The 18,990-nt window shown below is 41.9% G+C and overlaps 1 protein-coding gene across 1 annotated transcript; it reads left to right on the plus strand.

Annotated features, from left to right (window-relative positions):
• Positions 1-4,364: 4,364 nt before the first annotated feature.
• On the plus strand, positions 4,365-15,748 carry LOC121874301. The gene is made up of 3 exons (XM_042378400.1): positions 4,365-4,519; positions 14,212-14,398; positions 15,491-15,748. Exons 1-3 carry the CDS (start codon positions 4,365-4,367, stop codon positions 15,746-15,748), a joined length of 600 nt encoding a protein of 199 aa, XP_042234334.1.
• Positions 15,749-18,990: the final 3,242 nt, after the last annotated feature.

Below are 18,990 nucleotides of genomic sequence, written 5' to 3' on the forward strand. Positions count from 1 at the left end.
TTCCTTCCCTGATCGGTCAACAGTCGCTCAGGTGCACCCACTGCCAGGAAGATTCGATTCACCAGGATCTTTGCAATCGTCGAGGCTTTCTGGTCTTTGGTGGGAAAGGCCCAAGTGTAACGACTGTATATGTCAACCATTATCAAGACATTCTCCAATCCTTGCCGCTTGTCCAGCAAGGTGAAATCTGCGGCCAGCGTCTCCAACGGTTTGGCAGCTTCAATCGTCCCTAAATGCAGTTGGGGTTTCGGCACTTCATCTTTTGCTACTCCACACCTCTCGCAGCTGGCTATGTAGTCTCGCACTGTTTCTCCCATGCCTGACCAGAACCCTCGCTCCTGCACCAGCGACAGGGTGCGATCTCGCCCCTGATGGCCAAACTCGTCGTGGCAGGCTCTAGTCAAAGCCTCCTGCAAGTTTGGAGTTAACACTGGCACCTGTAAAGGCCTGGGACTTAGGGAGAGAAATCCCTTACCAGGCTAATCAGGATCTTAATATAGGAAAGTCAAGGACCATGGTTTTCCGAGGAATAACAAACAACCGTTAGAGATTGGCATCTCTTTACTATAAAAGTATAACAAAACTCTGACACCACTCAACAATCATCAAATAATTACGGGAGTCAAACAATTAATGGAAGCATCAATTAAAGGAATCAAACAAATAATGGGAGTCAGCAATTAATTGGATTCAAACAATTTAATGGAGTCAACAATTGATAGAATCGAACAATAAAGGGGAGTCAGCAATTAATGGAATCAATCAATTAAATGGAGTCAACAATTGATAGAATCGAACAATAAAGGGGAGTCAGCAATTAATGGAATCAAACAATGAACAAATATTTCCTACGGCAGTGGCCCTGGGGAAGGTTCTGGAACACGGTGATGCACACTCAGGGTAGGGAAGCGTCCATTCACTCCACACTCAGCAACGTCTTGAAAAGGCAGGAGAACACCGGGGCACCGACGGAATGTGATGAATTGATGGTCGTGGTATGCGGTAGTGGTAGATGACCAGAGAGTTGGCAGTTGATAGGTGAAGGTCTGGGAACACAGCCCACGAGTCCAGGACCTATGATGAGATCACAGCCAGGGTAGCTAGATACTGACGGTATGGCGGCTGGGTTGAATCTGCCCGCGGCGGAGAGGGTTGCTGCCGTTATCACCTCCGTCCAACCACCCCAAGTGTCGTCTGTACCAGCAAACGAGCGAGTTAGCAGCGGTAACTAGCCGGAGGATCGTTTCCGCCCTTACAGCACCTCCCTCCATAGATTCTTCCCTTCGGGTCTTCTATGCCAGACAACATCTTCTCTTACGATCAGGGATTTCCTAGCTCGGTACATCTTGCGGAAATCATCATTTTGGAGCTCTACCTGTACCTCATCCTCCGGTAGCTCTCCCACCAACCATCTTCGCAGTTTTGTCATATAGTCCATGCCTTCTTGCTCCTTACGCAGCCCATCCATCGTCCACAGTTCCTTCCTTCCTGCCCCGTTCTCCTCTAGTACATGCATCGCTGTATACTCTTCTTCACTATCTTCCTCCTGTTCCGCCGGGATTCTAGATAGAGTATCCGCCACAATGTTGTTCTTCCCCGGCTTGTACTCTATAGTAAAGTTAAACTGCTCGAGATCCGCATTCCACCTACTTTCCACGGCACCTAGTTTAGCCTTCTCGCGGTGACTGAGTGGGTTGGTATCTGTATAGACTGTGAAATGTTTCCGCGTCATCATCTTCTGAATGGCGTCATACGTGGCCGTCTGCCCGCCGTATTGCTGCTTCAAATAACAAGTCAATTCATCTACGGTTTCCCAGTCTCTGCGTGTATTGTATACGCGATCTGCCGCAGGCCCCGCAAGATGCCTTATTATGAATTGGATTCGACTGACTTCGTCTCCGTCTAGCAGCTTGAGGGTTCGGTCAACCTCTCTTAACCACTTTCCTACCTCTATTCCTGGCCTACCGTCGAACTTAGACATGGTCAACCCGGCCCCGGGACTTGTTCCCTCTCTACTATTGTGTCTCCTCATCTCCCACATTGTCTCATCATGCTGTATTTGATACTGTGTCTTTACCCTATCTAGTGCATCCCTCAACTGAGCTAGGTGTTGTTGATGTTCCTTCTCTAACTGTTGCAATTGTGTGTGGCGCTCCCCCCTTAACTGTTGTACATATACTCCATACTCCCCCCTAATTTGGTTCGCCCATGCCTGACATTCCCCATTGATCTTCCTTTCTAACTGTTCCAATCGTTCCTGGTACTCTCCCCGGATTTTCCCCTCTAGCTTCCCAATACGTTCCACGAACTCTTCTCTCAACTGTACCAAACCCGGGCTGTCTCTCCTTTTCTCCGAATAACCCAGCACCGTCAACCACAACAAACCCATTCCCACGGCGAGCATGAGTAGAGCTGGGGTCACACACTCTACAGTTTCCATCCACTCCATGATTACGCCCATTATCCCAACCACAGAACTATCAGTCACGAAATAAAAATAACTACGCTCTGCTACCATTTGTAACCGGTCGGAATTACTGGACTTTAATTTCTCACTTGACTTGGGGTTTATTAAAGATTATTAGATGGTAATTGCAGTGGAAGCGCCCCTTAGTGAGAAATCCCGAACCAGCACAAGAGCACTTAACTTTACTAAACAAAATGAATTGTCCGTGACCTGTGGAAGGATAGCCTTTGTGACTGGGATGAATGAGACACACTGTAAAGTTTACACTTATATTCCCTCCAACACTACAAACACAATCAAATAATGGTACACCAATATGCGCACTTCTTAACCTGAACTTAAAATACTACTCTGGGGAATAAAAGTTATACATGATGTTGAAATTATTAAAACCTCAGGCAATGCCTCATTAGAGGATAATAAGTTTAAAGTATTAAGAAATGTTGCTTGCACACATGAACCAGGCCTTAAGGCTTTCAACAAAATATCAATCACTGAGAAAATGGTATTAAAAAAGAAGAAATTAATAACTCTACAATGAATAGGCCTTAAGGGCACAAACCAAAATTATATCCAGCACTGAGAAAATGGTATAAAAATCAGAGCTTATTAACTCCACCCTGAATAGGCCTTCAGGGCGCTCAACAAAATTATATTACCCCAACAGATACACACCTCCTAACCTAACTTAAACACTACTCTGGGGAACAAAGGTTACACCTGAGATTGAGATTATAAAGAAATATTAAATGCACACAGCATACATTAGTAACTGAAAAAATAGTATTAACTACACACAAAAATATTGTCACTATTATTAAGAAGTTACTGAGTCCACCAATACAGGTGAACCATGCTTCCTAACCTAACACACACACAGGTTCCACCTGCACTCCGTAGTCGTTTAAGGCACAACCAACAGGCACCCGTAGTTTAAGGCCCAAATCAGCATTTTTCCACCTTGGAAAGTGTACCTCTACACTCCACTGACTCTTGGCCCCAGTGTGTGCCCCTGTATCACTCAGCTGGCTTCACTTTACCCCCAGTACATCCATGAAGCGGAAGGGAGTGAGCCAATCAGACCTTGTACAGTTGAGAGAAGCTTTAGCTTCCCGTTAGTAAAAGGTTTTCACTAAGCTGCTTGAAGATATGTGGTATTGTGAGCCGAGGTAGAGGAGAGTTGATGACCCCAAACGTTCGTCACGTCGTTAGTTGGGCACCTAGACAGCTGGGTTCACTCCAACTCTCACCATACTCAACAGGTGGCTCAAACCCAGGTGCAGTGGACGGTCATACAGCTCGCTTCACCACTCTGTCTCATACCGCCAGTGGACGTTATCATACCGCGTGGGGTCTACAGAACCTTGTTAATACTGATGTTAAATAAACGAAGGAACCAGGTCACGCGATCCGTCTCTCCTGGGTACAGCACAGAGGTGGTCCTTGACCTCTCTCACAGCTCCCCGGCCACCTTGCTCCCTGGTTCACGCTTTCCGGGAGTGACTTATTTACCAGACGATTAAACTTAATTAGGACGTACGCAACATTTTCAGACTGGGAAACGATCTATAATTATTTTCAATGTAATAACTGATATTTAATTTCATGATTCGCGTCCCTATTAACTCGGTAAATTACATTTAATATCGTATAGGCCTAGTTCCACACCCTCTCGCTACATGCGGGAGCGCGGACTTCCCTCAGATGACCTTGAACTCAGCATCGCCACTGGCGCGGCGTTTGAAATTACACTGAAATTTCTGAATATATATATATATATATATATATATATATATATATATATATATATATATATATATATATATATATATATATATATATATATATATATATATATATATATATACAGGTATATGGTTGCATTTTCTCATGTCGTATGACGCTCGACTACAGGGTGACCATGCCACCTTACGGACTGGAGTTTCGACAATTCTTCAAGCAGTCTGATTCCGACCTGTTTAAAGCCCTCTCCGATCTCATGGACATAGTACCAAGTACCAGTGTTGGACTACATCAGGCAACCGAGAAGAAGTAGGTCTAATATATATATATATTTATATTTTTTTGTAATATGTTCTACTATAGTCAGTGAAACATAATTATCTCTTAGATATGGATAATTATATAGTTGTCGCAGCCCGTTTGCCTTTTTATGGTTCAGTGCATACTGTACAGGGAGGTTCATGAGCATGAGGGCTAAGATGTTCATGCTTGAATTTAATCTCACTCGTAGTGGTGTCAAGATTAAATTCGAGTGTGAAGATTGAATATCTTATGAAGCACATTGCACATACATCAAACTGTATTTTCATACATCTCTTCTTAAAATTATTGGTTCCTAGTGTGAATCAGATTTAGTGGAATATTATTATGTGTGTCGGGGATGAATCGGCTGCTTGTCCAATTAACCAGTCCGTTCACACATATTTATATTTGGGTTTTAAGTAACGAAACCCAAACGGTAGTTCCTTTGTTTTATTATAAAAGGTTGTATATATAATTCCTGAGTGTATATCAACCGTAAGTCTCACTGTCTAGGAGTGAATGAGAAAGGGACGGCGTTTATGTATGATAAACGTTTGGTCACGTCCTTTCGATATGAGTTGAGGTGAGCTACTGAAGCTTAGGGGCATCGCAGTGCGTGCTTACAGAAATGCTGAGCTATGGGTCTCGCCCTCTTGGGTAAGTTGCCCGCTCACGTGTCAATCTCATGTCTTACTCATAGACAGTGGAAAGTTACAGGGTGGTGAATCTGAATATAATATCAGATGTATTGACCCATTTATATAATACGTTCTGTTGATGAGACAGGGGCCTATTACATCGCTCGGTCACCTACCAGCCGAGCTCCGTGAGGCCTAAATAACTCACAGAGTACAGTACATCCTAGACAACCCTAACCATGTTATAAACAGATATGTAGACACTAAGCTGGGGAAATTACTGTAGGGGTATTCTCTACTACAGGGGACCTAGACTTTTGTGTCGTACGGGTTAGTATGTTATGAACAATGTTGAATTTGGATGATACTGCCCGGTAATAACAGAACAGGAACATTATTGCCAGAATTAACAGAATAGAGGGAATCGTAAGACTTGGTAGAGCAAATTCCCGTGACAGATAAAATGGCAAGTTATTATTCAAATCAGCAAAATGTGTCTCGTTCAAGAAAGCTAACACTTTTAATTTCTCTGATACTATTTGAATATCCTTGATAGTGAAATTCATTATAGGAAGTGGAATTAAAGCAGACTTGAGTTTTCGATTTAACGCAAAATGCTGATGAGTAGGCAAGGTCCGTAATGTACTACAAGTGATTTCACAGTAATCAGGAGCCTTGTAATGCCCTTTCACAACTAGCTGCTTAACACCATTTTGGCATTTTAAAATTACAGTAGTGAGATTTGGAAAGAACAAATACTGCACATTGTGAAGGTGAGCGTGGAACACAGTCTTTAGACTAACTGGCCTATAACTGCATTGCGCTAACGCTGTGCGTACATTTGGTTGTATGACTGCCAATTCACATATTCCTTCTGCAGCAGGAATAAATGCAAACATGTAGGCTGGACATACGTGTAGGTGTAGATAAGACGACTTACACCGTGACAGTACCTCAGAATCCTCTATTGATAACATTGAATATTCTTCATCTACTAAGAAAAGTTCTTTAGGCCTATCTAGGGTATACAGTGTGTCGTTCACAAACCAGGGGAAGGGTTCTAAATGCCATGCATTAAACTCATGTTGCCCTCGCATAGGAATGTGGATCAGAATTGCATTGTGCGTGAGGGTTGACTCCAACAGTGGGTAATAATAGTGAACCTCATTGTCATTGAAAATAGGAGTTAAATGATACTGCAACTTGGCTATTTTTAAAGCTTCAAGAAGCGTCTGCACAGGCACAAGCTTCGCGTCCACACGTCCTATCCCGGCATCTACAATGCTGTCTATTAGTTCATTTTTAGAGGTTACAATTTTATGAACTGAAATTTCAGCAGCATGCAAATATTCTGTGAAGTAAAGGAGCCATTCTAACGTCGGGATTGCTTTCTGTAACCTAGTAACAATCCTCGAAACTTGGTTAGACTCCATTATGATTGCATTAACCTTTGATTCTAGAGCAGTAATCGCGTGAAAGGTTTGAGAAATAACGCGATTCTGTTGAGATACAGCCTGAACGACAACGTTCATGAAACTATTGTCGAATTCATCGAAGCTGTGCTGAGACCATGAAGAATGTCCAATGCTGATTGTAGTTGGCCGTCGACGTTTTCCATCTGACGCGAAAGTACGAGTTAACTTCTACTCGCAGAACGTAGTTTCATACAATAGTCATTTGGGACATTTTGCTTCTGAACAGTCTGTAAGGATGTATCAATCACATTATCATCAACTTGAGGTAAGACATTTATCTGGGTCTTCTTCAGACGATCCGCGTGCACGACATCTGCGATCTGTGCATTAGGCTTCCATATTTTGAATTTGTTGCCTGCTTCTTTTGAGATTATGCGGAATGGACCAGAAAATTTCGCCGAAAGTTTGGAGTTCCTTTCAGGTACCTGTAACATAACAGCGTCCCCAACGTTCAGTGCGATAGGTTTAGCATGTTTATGCTGTTTGATGATCATTTCGGCGCGTGACGCCGCTAGCTGTGATCGTACTTGGTTATGAATTTCTGTAAAGACATGAATTTGTTTTGCCGCAAAATCATCCGTATTATATACCGGGTATGGCGCCTCTGTAAGGATGTCGTAAGGCAGACGTTTATCTGTGCCATAGACAATATAGTAGGGTGTTTTGCCCGTAGAGCTATTAACTGACCCATTAATCGACGCTGCAACCTGCGGTAACCAATCCTCCCATGCGTATTGAAAACCATTAACGATTGGACGCAGTATTTCTAGGATTTTACGATTGGTTCTTCAACAAGGCCATTACCCTGTGGATGATAAGCTGTCACAAAAGTTTGTGTAATTCCATATTGTAAACATATATGCTCTATTAGCTCATTCTTGAACTCTGTTCCATTATCAGAGAGTAGAACTTTAGGCGTAGTATATGGACATATGAGATTCATTACTAATGCATAGGCTACTGCTTCGGCCGTTTTGCTTTGTAGTGGGACCAAGACCACGAACCTGGAAAAATGATCCACACACACTAAGACGTATCCTGATCCCTGATGACTCATTGGGAGTTGTAACAAGTCAACAGCGACTGTGTCAAACGGACGGTCTGGTGTAGGATATTGTAGAATCGGGGCAGGTGATCCTGTTGATCCTTTAATGTTGAGCACATGCCAAACAATTAGCTATGTGTAATTCTATGTCTTTCTTCATAGTGTTCCAGAAATACTTCTTTCGTAAATCCGCTAAGCATTTATCACGACCTTGGTGACCTGCTTGTGGGATATCGTGGAACAATGTCATTACTGCTTTGCGCAACGTGTCAGGTACGACTATTTGAGACACATTACCCTCAGGAGATTTTCTCGTCCTATTGAGTATGTTATGTCGTAATTCAAACTGACTTAAGGGAAGAAATAACTTGGGGAGTTTAACATCCTCGCCCGATTCGAGAGCAAAAGTAACAGCTGACAAATATGGGTCGCGTCGTTGCTCATCTTCCAGCTGCGAAAGAGTGAATGCTGATACAGGCATTACTGGTGCTATATTTCTTGACAGAGCGTCGGCGACAACATTCGCCATCCCAGGTAAATACCTAAATTCGGGGTCAAACTCTTGAATTGTCAGATACCAGCGTGCTAATCTGCCTGATAAGTTTCTGCCATGGAACAGTTCGGTGACTGCCGCATGATCAGTAAAAACAGTTATCTTGTAGCCAAAGATAATGTCCTTGAACTTCTTAAGTGCCCACACAACGGCTAACGTTTCTAAATGCGTCGCCGAATAACGTGTTTCAGCATCGATTAGTTTGCGACTTGCAAATGCTATCACTCTAAACTTCCCACGCGTGTCCTCTTGCATGAGCACTGCTCCGACTCCAATTCCGGGAGCGTCAGTACAGAGAGTGAAAGGTTGAGTGTAGTCTGGGAATGCTAGAACCGGGGCATTGGTTAGCGCTGTCTTCAATGCTGTAATACTTTCCTCGTGTTCAGCATCCTATATAAACACTGCATCTTTTTTTTGAGCAACCTCGTTCGGGGCGATGCTAATGTTGCATAGTCCTTGATAAAGGAACGATTATAACCAGATAATCCGAGAAGGCTACGCACATGATCATTTGAGGTAGGACGCGGGAACTGAGATACAGCTTTGACTTTATCATTAACTGTGTGTATGCCCTCACCGTCAACTACATGACCAAGGAAATGGATTCTGGATTTTAAAAACTCGCACTTTGAGAGTTTTATTTTGAGGCCTGCTGTGGAAAGTTTGGCCAAAACTTCACGCAGTTTTATCAGATGGGAATCGACGTCCTTACTGACTACTATTAGATCATCCAAATAAGCGCAGACTGTGTTACCAATTAGTCCGGCAAACAGGGTGTTGATCATTCTTTGAAATGTTAGTGGGGCATTTCTGAGACCAAATGGCATTCGTAGAAACTCAAAGTGGCCTAGAGGCGTGCTAAATGCCGTGATTTCTCGTGATTTTTCATCGAGTGGTATTTGCCAATACCCACTAAGCAAATCTAAGTTGCTAAATACCGCATTATCCTTGCCTAAGGATTGCAATATGTCACTCAAGATAGGCATTGGGTACCTATCCGGGATTGTTTGATCATTTACGCGCCTGAAATCTATGACAGGGCGCCATCCACCATCCTTTTTCGGGACGAGGAATAATGGGCTATTAAAGGGGGATTTTGAGTGTCTAATGACATTCTCATCTAACATACCCTGTACCATATCTTGCACTACAGCGCGCTGGCTATGAGGTAGTCTATAAGCTGGTACGTAAATAGGGTTGGTTCCTTCCTTTAACGCTATATGATGGGATGTTAAATCTGTCTGACCTAGCGGTTCCCCTGGCAAGGCTACTATATTTCTGTAGTCAGCAATCAGCTCCAACAGGCGTGTCTTGCCCTGTGGATGATCGACCACCTTAACATGTGGCGCTATTTGATCTATCCTGGCCAGTCGAGTCTGTTGGCAATTCGCAACAATACCTCGAATTGGGAATTTATTTGGTTGCACTTCGACATTGTTGTGATATACTAGAAAATCACACAAATAACATCCTTTCTTTAAGATTCGTTGAACGCCTGTTCAATTTAGAATCAGTACGTCGGTCAAACCACCAGGGCGTATTGTGCTCAGGGTAGATTCACATGACAGCCCTTTTACCTTGCATGTTTCCGGGAGACACACTACATCTGTGCCCGTGTACACGTTGGGTAGTTCGACAGTTGCTTTGGTGATTTCCTCATTTTTGTAATGGAGAGTACTCTTCAACACTGCTGGTACGATCGTCCAACTCTTGCTGCTGTAATCACGCTGGGAAGGTGTGTGGTTGAGGTCGAGAGATATCTCTGACGCATGATCCGCCTTCCTCTTAATAGGATTGGTAGACAACACTTTCGTCCTAGCGGTGAGCAAAGGTTCAGAATGACTCATTGCTGTGTAGGAAACACCTTTAAACGTAACACTATTATTACGTGGATGAACATCTATCATGTTCTTTCGAAGAGTTGGTAGACCAAGTAACCCGTCAGCTGGCAAATTGAACTGCTGAACTATATAAAAGTCCGCGTAGAAGGGCGTACCACGTCTTGAGAATCTGAGTGGTAACGTCACCATTCCTTTGATGCTCAGCTGAGTACCTGAAACTCCTTCGAGCTCAGCGTTACTAGGCCTCCATTTGAATTTGCGGTGAGGGAATTTACGTTGTAACTCTTGATATGATGTCAAGGCCAATACATTAGCGCAAGCACCTGTGTCTATATCAAGAGCCAATCTGGTATTATCCACTCTCACCGGCACTGACAACACTTCCACTTTGCTAAGCGCCGCTACTAATGAGGCCGCTATAGAAGTGCTGTGTGGAGGGGTGAGAATTACCCTATCTATCCCTCTCCGTGCTGTGGTGTGCGCTGGTATTCCCCCGACGACTTGTCCTGGGGACGTTTCTGCTTGCGCCTATACGACACCTCCGTTTCACTTAGGTCCACTCCCCTAGCTTTTATTAGTATATCGCACTCATGTGAACTATGAGATGTCGATTTGTGAAGAGCGCACCATTTGCGCGCTGTCTGGGTAGGAGGAGGAGGTGCTGCTTTTGCTACCTCTCTGTTTGACCTTGAGAATGGCTTTGCACCGGGTGTGGCTTTATTTGCACTATTACCTCGGAGCTGAAAACAATCTTCCATAACGTATCCACGTTTATTACAATGTGAGCATCGTAACGATGTTTTCTGTTTATATGTTAGGCGGGGAGGAGCGATCGGAGCTAAGTGTGTCGCGTAAGGAGTCTGGGAGTGAAGCATCTGAGGCATCTGAGACTGCTGGGGTTGTGGTGACGTCACTGAGGGTTGCGCCAGTAAGGGGCCCGTAGCCTGGGGACAGAGCTTGTTTGCGTATTCCACCATATCCAAGGGTGGTTCATACTGTACTTCCTGTGCCCGGCTATATAAGGGAACACGGACGGAAAGAAGAAAACTTATTAGTTCTATCAATGTTTCCACATTTTCTGGCGGCATATCACCCCGTGAGTTGTACCAGCCTGATGACCGGAAGGTCGCTTGCATGTCCTGGCGAACCTCGCCCGCGATGTCAACAGCGTCAACGGGTGTTTCGTTTCGTATACCTGGAATACAGCGATCCAACCATCTGAAGATCCATTGCAGTTGGCCCAGCTGTGACCTACCCCCAAAAAGCCCAATTAGCGTTCGCTTGAACTTTTCATAGTCAGGGTTTTGTAAACCAAACGCATTTAAACGACTGCCTGCATAGGAACCCTGCGTTATATGGGAACGTACATATGCTTTCTTTTCTTCGTCAGTCGTTATGTGACTAATGCGCATGCTATCTTCACATGCACGAACAAAATGTGCGACCCTATAATCGTCTTGTCCCGTGAAATTTCGAACATAATCGCCGCGCTGCATGATATTAATAACATTATCAGCTTTAGGTGTGTTAGTGAGGGTTAGAAGATGCCATTTTAGTGTCATTAAGCAAGTTAGTATTCTTACTCTTAACAGAAGGCTGGGTTAATAAGGTTGTTACCGATTTAGCAACAGACACACTATCACCTGTAACAGGGGTAACTGCTTTAGTATACTTAGGTGAGGTACTATAGTGATTACCAGACCGTAGGGTACGACGGTTTAAGTCGTCAAATGATTCGTCTATAACTTTCTCACTACTTCCTACCGACACATTTAACTGTGTTCCATACTCAAAATCTATGTCAATCTGGGCTTGATCATCGATGAGTTGGTTATCAGCAAATAGTTGCGCTAGGCGTTCGATTTCATCTACATTAGACATGGGAAACTTAGAAATTATCTATTAGCCCCCTTGGGTCAATGAATACTTAACAGTAAGTAGATCACTTGCCTCTCATTTACAAGACAAATGAATATGAATTGTAGTTAATTATTAAACTATCAATAAGAAGACAGACACTTACAAACTACTGTAAATTATAGGATTTCAATACATTAATCTTACATTCGACACTTTATCATTGAAATAATCCTATCCGACGAACCTATCGGTGTGAAGATATCTCTCGAACGTGTTCATGTGTGTAGAATTATGTAATTTAAATACCTATTTATACAGGGTGTAACGTCTGTATAGAGAAGTGATCCTTCAAAAGTTCTGAGTGGAGTGTGGGTGGGGCCTCTTCCTAGGATGCGTGCGCCGCTGCTGGTTTCCTTGGCAACGAGATGACGCTTCTGCTTTGGTGAGAGACGAGCCCACTTGATTTAGGTGAGTTCCTCCTCCGGCGATCAGAAAACTATGATTGGTTATCACACTGGTGGTGCTGGTTCGCTGGCGAAAACTGCCGTGTGCCAATTCTTCACCGTCCACGTATATATGGAGATCTGTATGATGACACCGGAATTCGTAATTCGCGCTGACGACACAACAATACTGCTCAGCTGCTAGTGAAATACCAATTGAATTCCAGGTTACGAAACTGTTGTTCAACACTGCAACACTGTAATGTCTAGGGAATGCTGAGTGGAGTCTATCTCAACCGGCTCAATCTGGATATGTACCAACAGGCTGTAATATTTGTATATTACGAATTCTGCACGTATTTGTATGTGACAGAGATAAGGAGCGCTCACTACATATCGTCTCAATACGGGATATAATTTTAAACACTCGGATTATGTAACGCGTCACTGCTGTGTGGTTTCTTGTTTTTCACAAGACACAGACGGATGATACGACTACCAGTTTGAAGAATCCGTACACACCGCTTGCCACCTATATGAATCGGCTGCTTGTCCAATTAACCAGTCCGTTCACACATATTTATATTTGGGTTTTAAGTAACGAAACCCAAACGGTAGTTCCTTTGTTTTATTATAAAAGGTTGTATATATAATTCCTGAGTGTATATCAACCGTAAGTCTCACTGTCTAGGAGTGAATGAGAAAGGGACGGCGTTTATGTATGATAAACGTTTGGTCACGTCCTTTCGATATGAGTTGAGGTGAGCTACTGAAGCTTAGGGGCATCACAGTGCGTGCTTACAGAAATGCTGAGCTATGGGTCTCGCCCTCTTGGGTAAGTTGCCCGCTCACGTGTCAATCTCATGTCTTACTCATAGACAGTGGAAAGTTACAGGGTGGTGAATCTGAATATAATATCAGATGTATTGACCCATTTATATAATACGTTCTGTTGATGAGACAGGGGCCTATTACAGGGAATAATAATTCCAGTGGCCTTGCGATTAGAACTTAACCATAATGTTTGTTAAGAGGGTGTTAAATGTTTTTATATGTACAATCACCTGCACTTACACCTGGTACAATGGTGGGAGCATTTTGTGAGATGTGGCATCTCTGTGGGATGTTTATCTAGCATCCTTAGTCTGACTACTATTGCGAGGTTCCTTAGGACCATTCATGGATTGTAATAATTATGATGTAAACAAACACACAGATCCCACATCTCACCAGTCGCTGTACCAGGTATTAGAGATGGCTACTGTACATATAACTCACAACTTTGTGTGAACGGTGTGATTCTCTGTATCGGTAAGACCTGTGAGTAGATTATATTTAGACAGCCCATTTTTGGAACCATCATAACATTGATTCATTTTTTTTTGTTTTTGTTTACCTGTACAAGGCGTTAAACAGATTTTTATTTGTAATCCTGATGCCAATAAGTTTAATAAGACATTCACATCCACTTTGTTTCATATCAAATATTTCCTTAAGATAATCTTCTCGTTTGACTCATGTCTAACTCACTAATTCTACTCATTAATCATTATTCATTAATTATTCCTGTAATAAATTTGCATTTGTAGAAGTAAATGAGCATGTGTGAATACCAAATAAGTAAAAAGAAATAAAGTTCAGGAAGTAGAAGTAAACCTAAAAAAAATACAATGACTTAAGAAAGAAAGTATGGAAGAAAACAGTTAATGAAAAATACCATTTTTTTCGCAAAGAAATCAAGAACAACATATTTAAAATCGTTTTGGCATTGAATTCAGAATTCCGCTATTACCATTATGATATTTCTGTATGATAAACTGTGTCTGTGTCTGTGATCGTTTAGCGAGGCTTTTATGGATGGACGCCGCTATCTGAAGCAAATGATCGCTGATCACTTTACAAGGGTGGACGGCAGCACACAACTGTACATTGGAAGAGAGAGCGTTTTACCGGGTCTTGGAGCGTGGCCCATACCTCATGACGCTCCCTACAAACCTCAGTTGGATAAACTTATATTGTACATCGTTGAGGTGAGTTGCAATGTGCTTGTGGGTGAAAGGAATCTATAAAGGGGATATAGATAAAGTTCGTATAATATCCGAGCAGGATAGGACTCGTAGCAAAGGATTTAAGTTGGATAAGTTTAGGTTTAGGAGGCAGATAGGAAGGAACTGGTTCACAAATAGGGTGGTGGACGAGTGGAACAAGCTTGGCAACTTTTTAGTAAGTGCTGGGAGGCTGGAAAGTTTTAAAAGGAGGCTAGATAGATTCATGGATGATAGAGAGTGGTAGTAACTCTCGACAGGAGCTGCCATGCACAGGCCAACCGGCCTATTGCAGACTCCTTATTTTCTTATGTTCTTATGTTCTTAATAAGATTTATGAATTGCGCTGTCACTGAGTCCCCCTAGCATTATGTATGGTAACTACTGTGGACGACGTAAGGTTTGGAGAAAAAAAATTCCTTTGAGCGTCAAAATACAGATTTAGGTCGGGCCTTGAGTTTAACATTTCAAAATTTCATTTATTTCGCTTATAGGAATCTAGCAACATAAATTAGATTTTTTTTAACTAATTATCCTACTGCCCTCAAAATAACTGCACCCATTATTTTTAGTATAAGAAAGGTACTTTGATATCAAGTGGGCCTTCAGTAGGCCTAATTAATCAAAATTCAACGTTTTGAAGCTGAACCAATGCTCAACATACTAAAGTCCCTTAATGAAATTCTGAAGGATAATTTCTTTACCCAAAACAAAATTTCCAAATTTTTGAAAATTAGATTTCCACAATATATCATGAACAATATTCATAACTTGTTGATTGACAATGCTACTTCATGAAGCTGAATTTCATGTAAGTATGTGCGGCAGTGCCCCCCACATTAGTTTCTCTCATTAACAGGTACTCACTGTATGTAAGTTTAGCCTTCTTGAGGACAATTTCTCAACAAGTTGAATACAAATACTGTAAAAAAAAAATTAAAGAAAGTAAATTTTCTAACTTCTAATCTCTGTCATAACATCTGCCCTATCACAAGAAAAATACATCTTTGCCTTTTTATTGTATCTCACATATCCATTCATAACGGTTTTAAAATAAAAGAAACTTCTTCATTTCAGGCTGGACTATACGAAAAATGGATTGCAGACATGCTGCTCAAAGCCAGGAGAGAACGTCACAGGAAACAGCGAGAATACCAAGAAAAGCAAGACCAGGAAGTGGCCGCCAAGCAGGAGGGTTACGTCAAGAGAAATCAGGCGCTGACACTTGTCCATATGCAAGGACCCTTCATAATCCTCTTCCTGGGCATATCTTTGTCTAGTATCACGATTATGGGAGAGTTAATAATAAAGATCATTCACATGAAAATTCATTAAACAAATATAGATTTTCATATATCACAATTTTGCCATCGTGAGAGACATTTTTATGCATCTTGTTATAGAACCAAGCAACAAATTTTAATGACAACAAATAAAGCTTCTTTAACATGGCCACCATAGGAGTCACAATGAAAAAAGAACAGCTTAATCAAAAATATAGAAGAAAATTCACAAACCCATATGATGTAAAGGAAACATTGAAAACTGCAGTAAAGCGGAAAATAAAGATCTATATGAAAATATGGAGTTTCGTTGATATATATATATATATATATATATATATATATATATATATATATATATATATATATATATATATATATATATATATATACTATACCTCAGTAGCAAACCAGGATTTGTTAAATTCCACACGGACACTATTCATCGTGCTTCTGAAGCCGTGAACCTCCATTGGGGATTGCCCGTGCCAACTATGTGGTCGGAGTAGCATTTTACCGAATCCAGCTAGGAAACAGCAAGCCACATATAAAAACATAAAAAGAACATAAAAAAATAAGTAGTCTGCAATAGGCCTGTTGGCCTGTGCATGGCAGCTCCTGTCGAGAGTTATAACCACTCTCTATCATCCATGAATCTATCTAGCCTCCTTTTAAAACTTTCCAGCCTCCCAGCACCTACAAAGTTGCTAAGCTTGTTCCACTCATCTACCACCCTATTTATGAACCAGTTCCTTCCTATCTCCCTCCTAAACCTAAACTTATCCAACTTAAATCCGTTGCCACGAGTCTTATCCTGCTCGGATATTGTAAGAACTTATCTATATCCCCTTTATTGATTCTTTCACCCACTTAAATACTTCTATCATATCTCCCCGTACTCTTCGTCTTTTTAGGGAATGCAAGTTCAGTTTCTTTACTCTATCTTGATAGGGAAGGTTTCTAAGTCCCGGAATCATTTTCGTTATTCTTTGCTGCACCGCCACTCCAGTGATTTTATATCCATTCTATAATAAGGGCACCAGAACTGAGCCGCATAATTGAACATTAATGCACTGTTTTCTAGGCCGAAGGTCCGGGCTTACAAGTACCCGTAAGTGTCTTGACAGTATTTGTTCTTCCGATATTAAGTATGCTGCACTTCTTGGTGTTGAATTTAATTTGCCATTTTTCTGACCACTCCTGCAGTGTATTTAAATCCTCTTGTAGTACATTTGCATCCTGCCCTGAATTAATCTGCCTCCCCATTTTGGTGTCATCCGCAACTTGCTTATGTCACTGCTGATCCCAGTATCTTGATCGTTTATGTAGATAATTATGAACAAGAATGGGCCCAGTACTGACCCCTGAGAAACCCCACTAGTTACAAGGCCCCGCTCAGATTTAAAACCATCTACACTCACCCTCTGTATTCTATCGGTGAGCCATGATTTTATAAAATTTAAAACTTTCTCCTCGATACCATGAGACTTAACTTTTCTCAGAAGCCTCCGATGCGGTACTCTGTCAAATGCTTTGCTGAAGTCTAAGTAAATAACATCGTAATTTTCGTCATTATCTACTACCCCATAGACTTTCCTAAATAACGTTAGCAGATTTGTCATACAAGATTTTCCCTTTGTAAATCCATGATGAGAGTCGTAGATAAATTTGTTTTTTCTCTAAATGTGATTGGATGCTATTTGCTATAATTGATTCAAGAAATTTCCCCACTACCGACGTCAAAAGACATTTCTGATGAAAGCGACCAGAACTGGACTCTACAGCCTGCTGTGTTAACTGGTGTACAACGGTTACATAGCCAGGAACTAACTAGAGTCACAGTATGTTTGCCAAATGTGAGTGAAGGAACAGATGTTGTGTGTCTGAGTGAAGGTTCACGAGTGAAAGGTTTGTTACTTTAGTCTACCTTAAGCACTGTTAGAATAGGTAGTCTCACAGATGCCCTCGTTCTCAATAGAACTGGGGGACCCATAACCTTAAGAAACGGATGTTGTTTAGGTAATTTCCTTGTGTATGACAAAGCGGATGTCGAAGAGCCATTAGAATTACCAATAGGTAGTAATACAGGGTAAATCGAGCGAAAAATTACATATTGTAGATAAAGTAGCGTTAATAGCGCCACACGTGAAAGTAGTCGATCATCCTCGAGGCAAAAGGGATCTTTTAGAATTACTCGCCGAGTTCAAGGAAATCATAGCATTACCTGGAGAACCCCTAGGTAAAACAACGTTGACAAATCATCATATTCTACTCAAACCGGAAGCTAACCCAATTTACATCCCTGCATATAGGTTACCCCACAGCAGAAGAGTGGTAGTCCAGCAGATAGTACAAGACATGGTGGACCAACAGGTAATCCAACCTTCCTCATCACCATGGAACTCACCTTTATTTTTAGTTCCCAAGAAAGATGGAGGATGGAGACCAGTCATAGATTTTTCGACGAGTCAACCAGGTAACTGTACCAGACAGGTTCCCAGTGCCTGCCCTAACTGACTTACTACAGTCACCAGGAAAAGACAACGCAGTCTTCAGCAACTTAGATTTACTTAGCGAGTACTGGCAAATTCCCTTACATGAGGATTCCCGCGAGATAACTGCGTTCAATACACCAATGGGATATTTCGAATTCTTAAGAATGCCATTTGGTCTAAGAAATGCGCCGCTAACATTCCAAAGAATGATAAACACCTTGTTTGCTGGAATGATAGGTAACACAGTCTATGCCTATCTAGATTATCTTATCATAGTAAGCAAAGATTTACAAAGCCATTTAAAGAAGCTACGAGAAGTTTTCACAAAGCTACATCTAGCTGGATTGAAAGTGAAACTTTCCAAATGTGAATTTCTCAAATCCAAAATCCAATTTCAAGGACACATAGTAGATGGCAACGGTATACACACAGTAGATTGCAAGGTAAAGGCGGTGAAGCAATTCCCTTGTCCCAAGAACGTAGATCAACTTCATAGTTTCCTAGGTTTACCAGGATACTCTGTTCTTTCATTGAAGGTTATGCCAAGTTAGCATCACCACTCACAAAACTCCTTAAAAAGGATGTGGTGTTTACATGTAATAAAGAAAAAGAGGACAGCTTTAATGCCCCCCAGAGCGTCTTAACGAACGCTCCAGTGTTAGCATTTCTGGTCTACACAAAAACATTTACCATGAGTAATGATGCCTCCGGCCATGGTTTAGGGGCGGTGCTCATGCAAACTGATCATCGAGGAAAATGGTGTGTAATAGCAAAAGCCTGTCGCACCCTCATCGATGCA

The sequence above is a fragment of the Homarus americanus genome, unplaced genomic scaffold (genome assembly GCF_018991925.1).
Source record: "Homarus americanus isolate GMGI-L3 unplaced genomic scaffold, GMGI_Hamer_2.0 scaffold43080, whole genome shotgun sequence".
NCBI classification, from domain to species: Eukaryota; Metazoa; Arthropoda; class Malacostraca; order Decapoda; family Nephropidae; genus Homarus; species Homarus americanus.

Coding starts and splice junctions, on each gene's coding strand:
- LOC121874301 (XM_042378400.1), top strand. CDS start 4,365: ATGACGCTCGACTACAGGGTGACCATGCCACCTTACGGACTGGAGTTT. Junction 4,520..14,211: donor CATCAGGCAACCGAGAAGAA/GTAGGTCTAATA, acceptor GTGATCGTTTAG/CGAGGCTTTTATGGATGGAC. Junction 14,399..15,490: donor TTATATTGTACATCGTTGAG/GTGAGTTGCAAT, acceptor TCTTCATTTCAG/GCTGGACTATACGAAAAATG.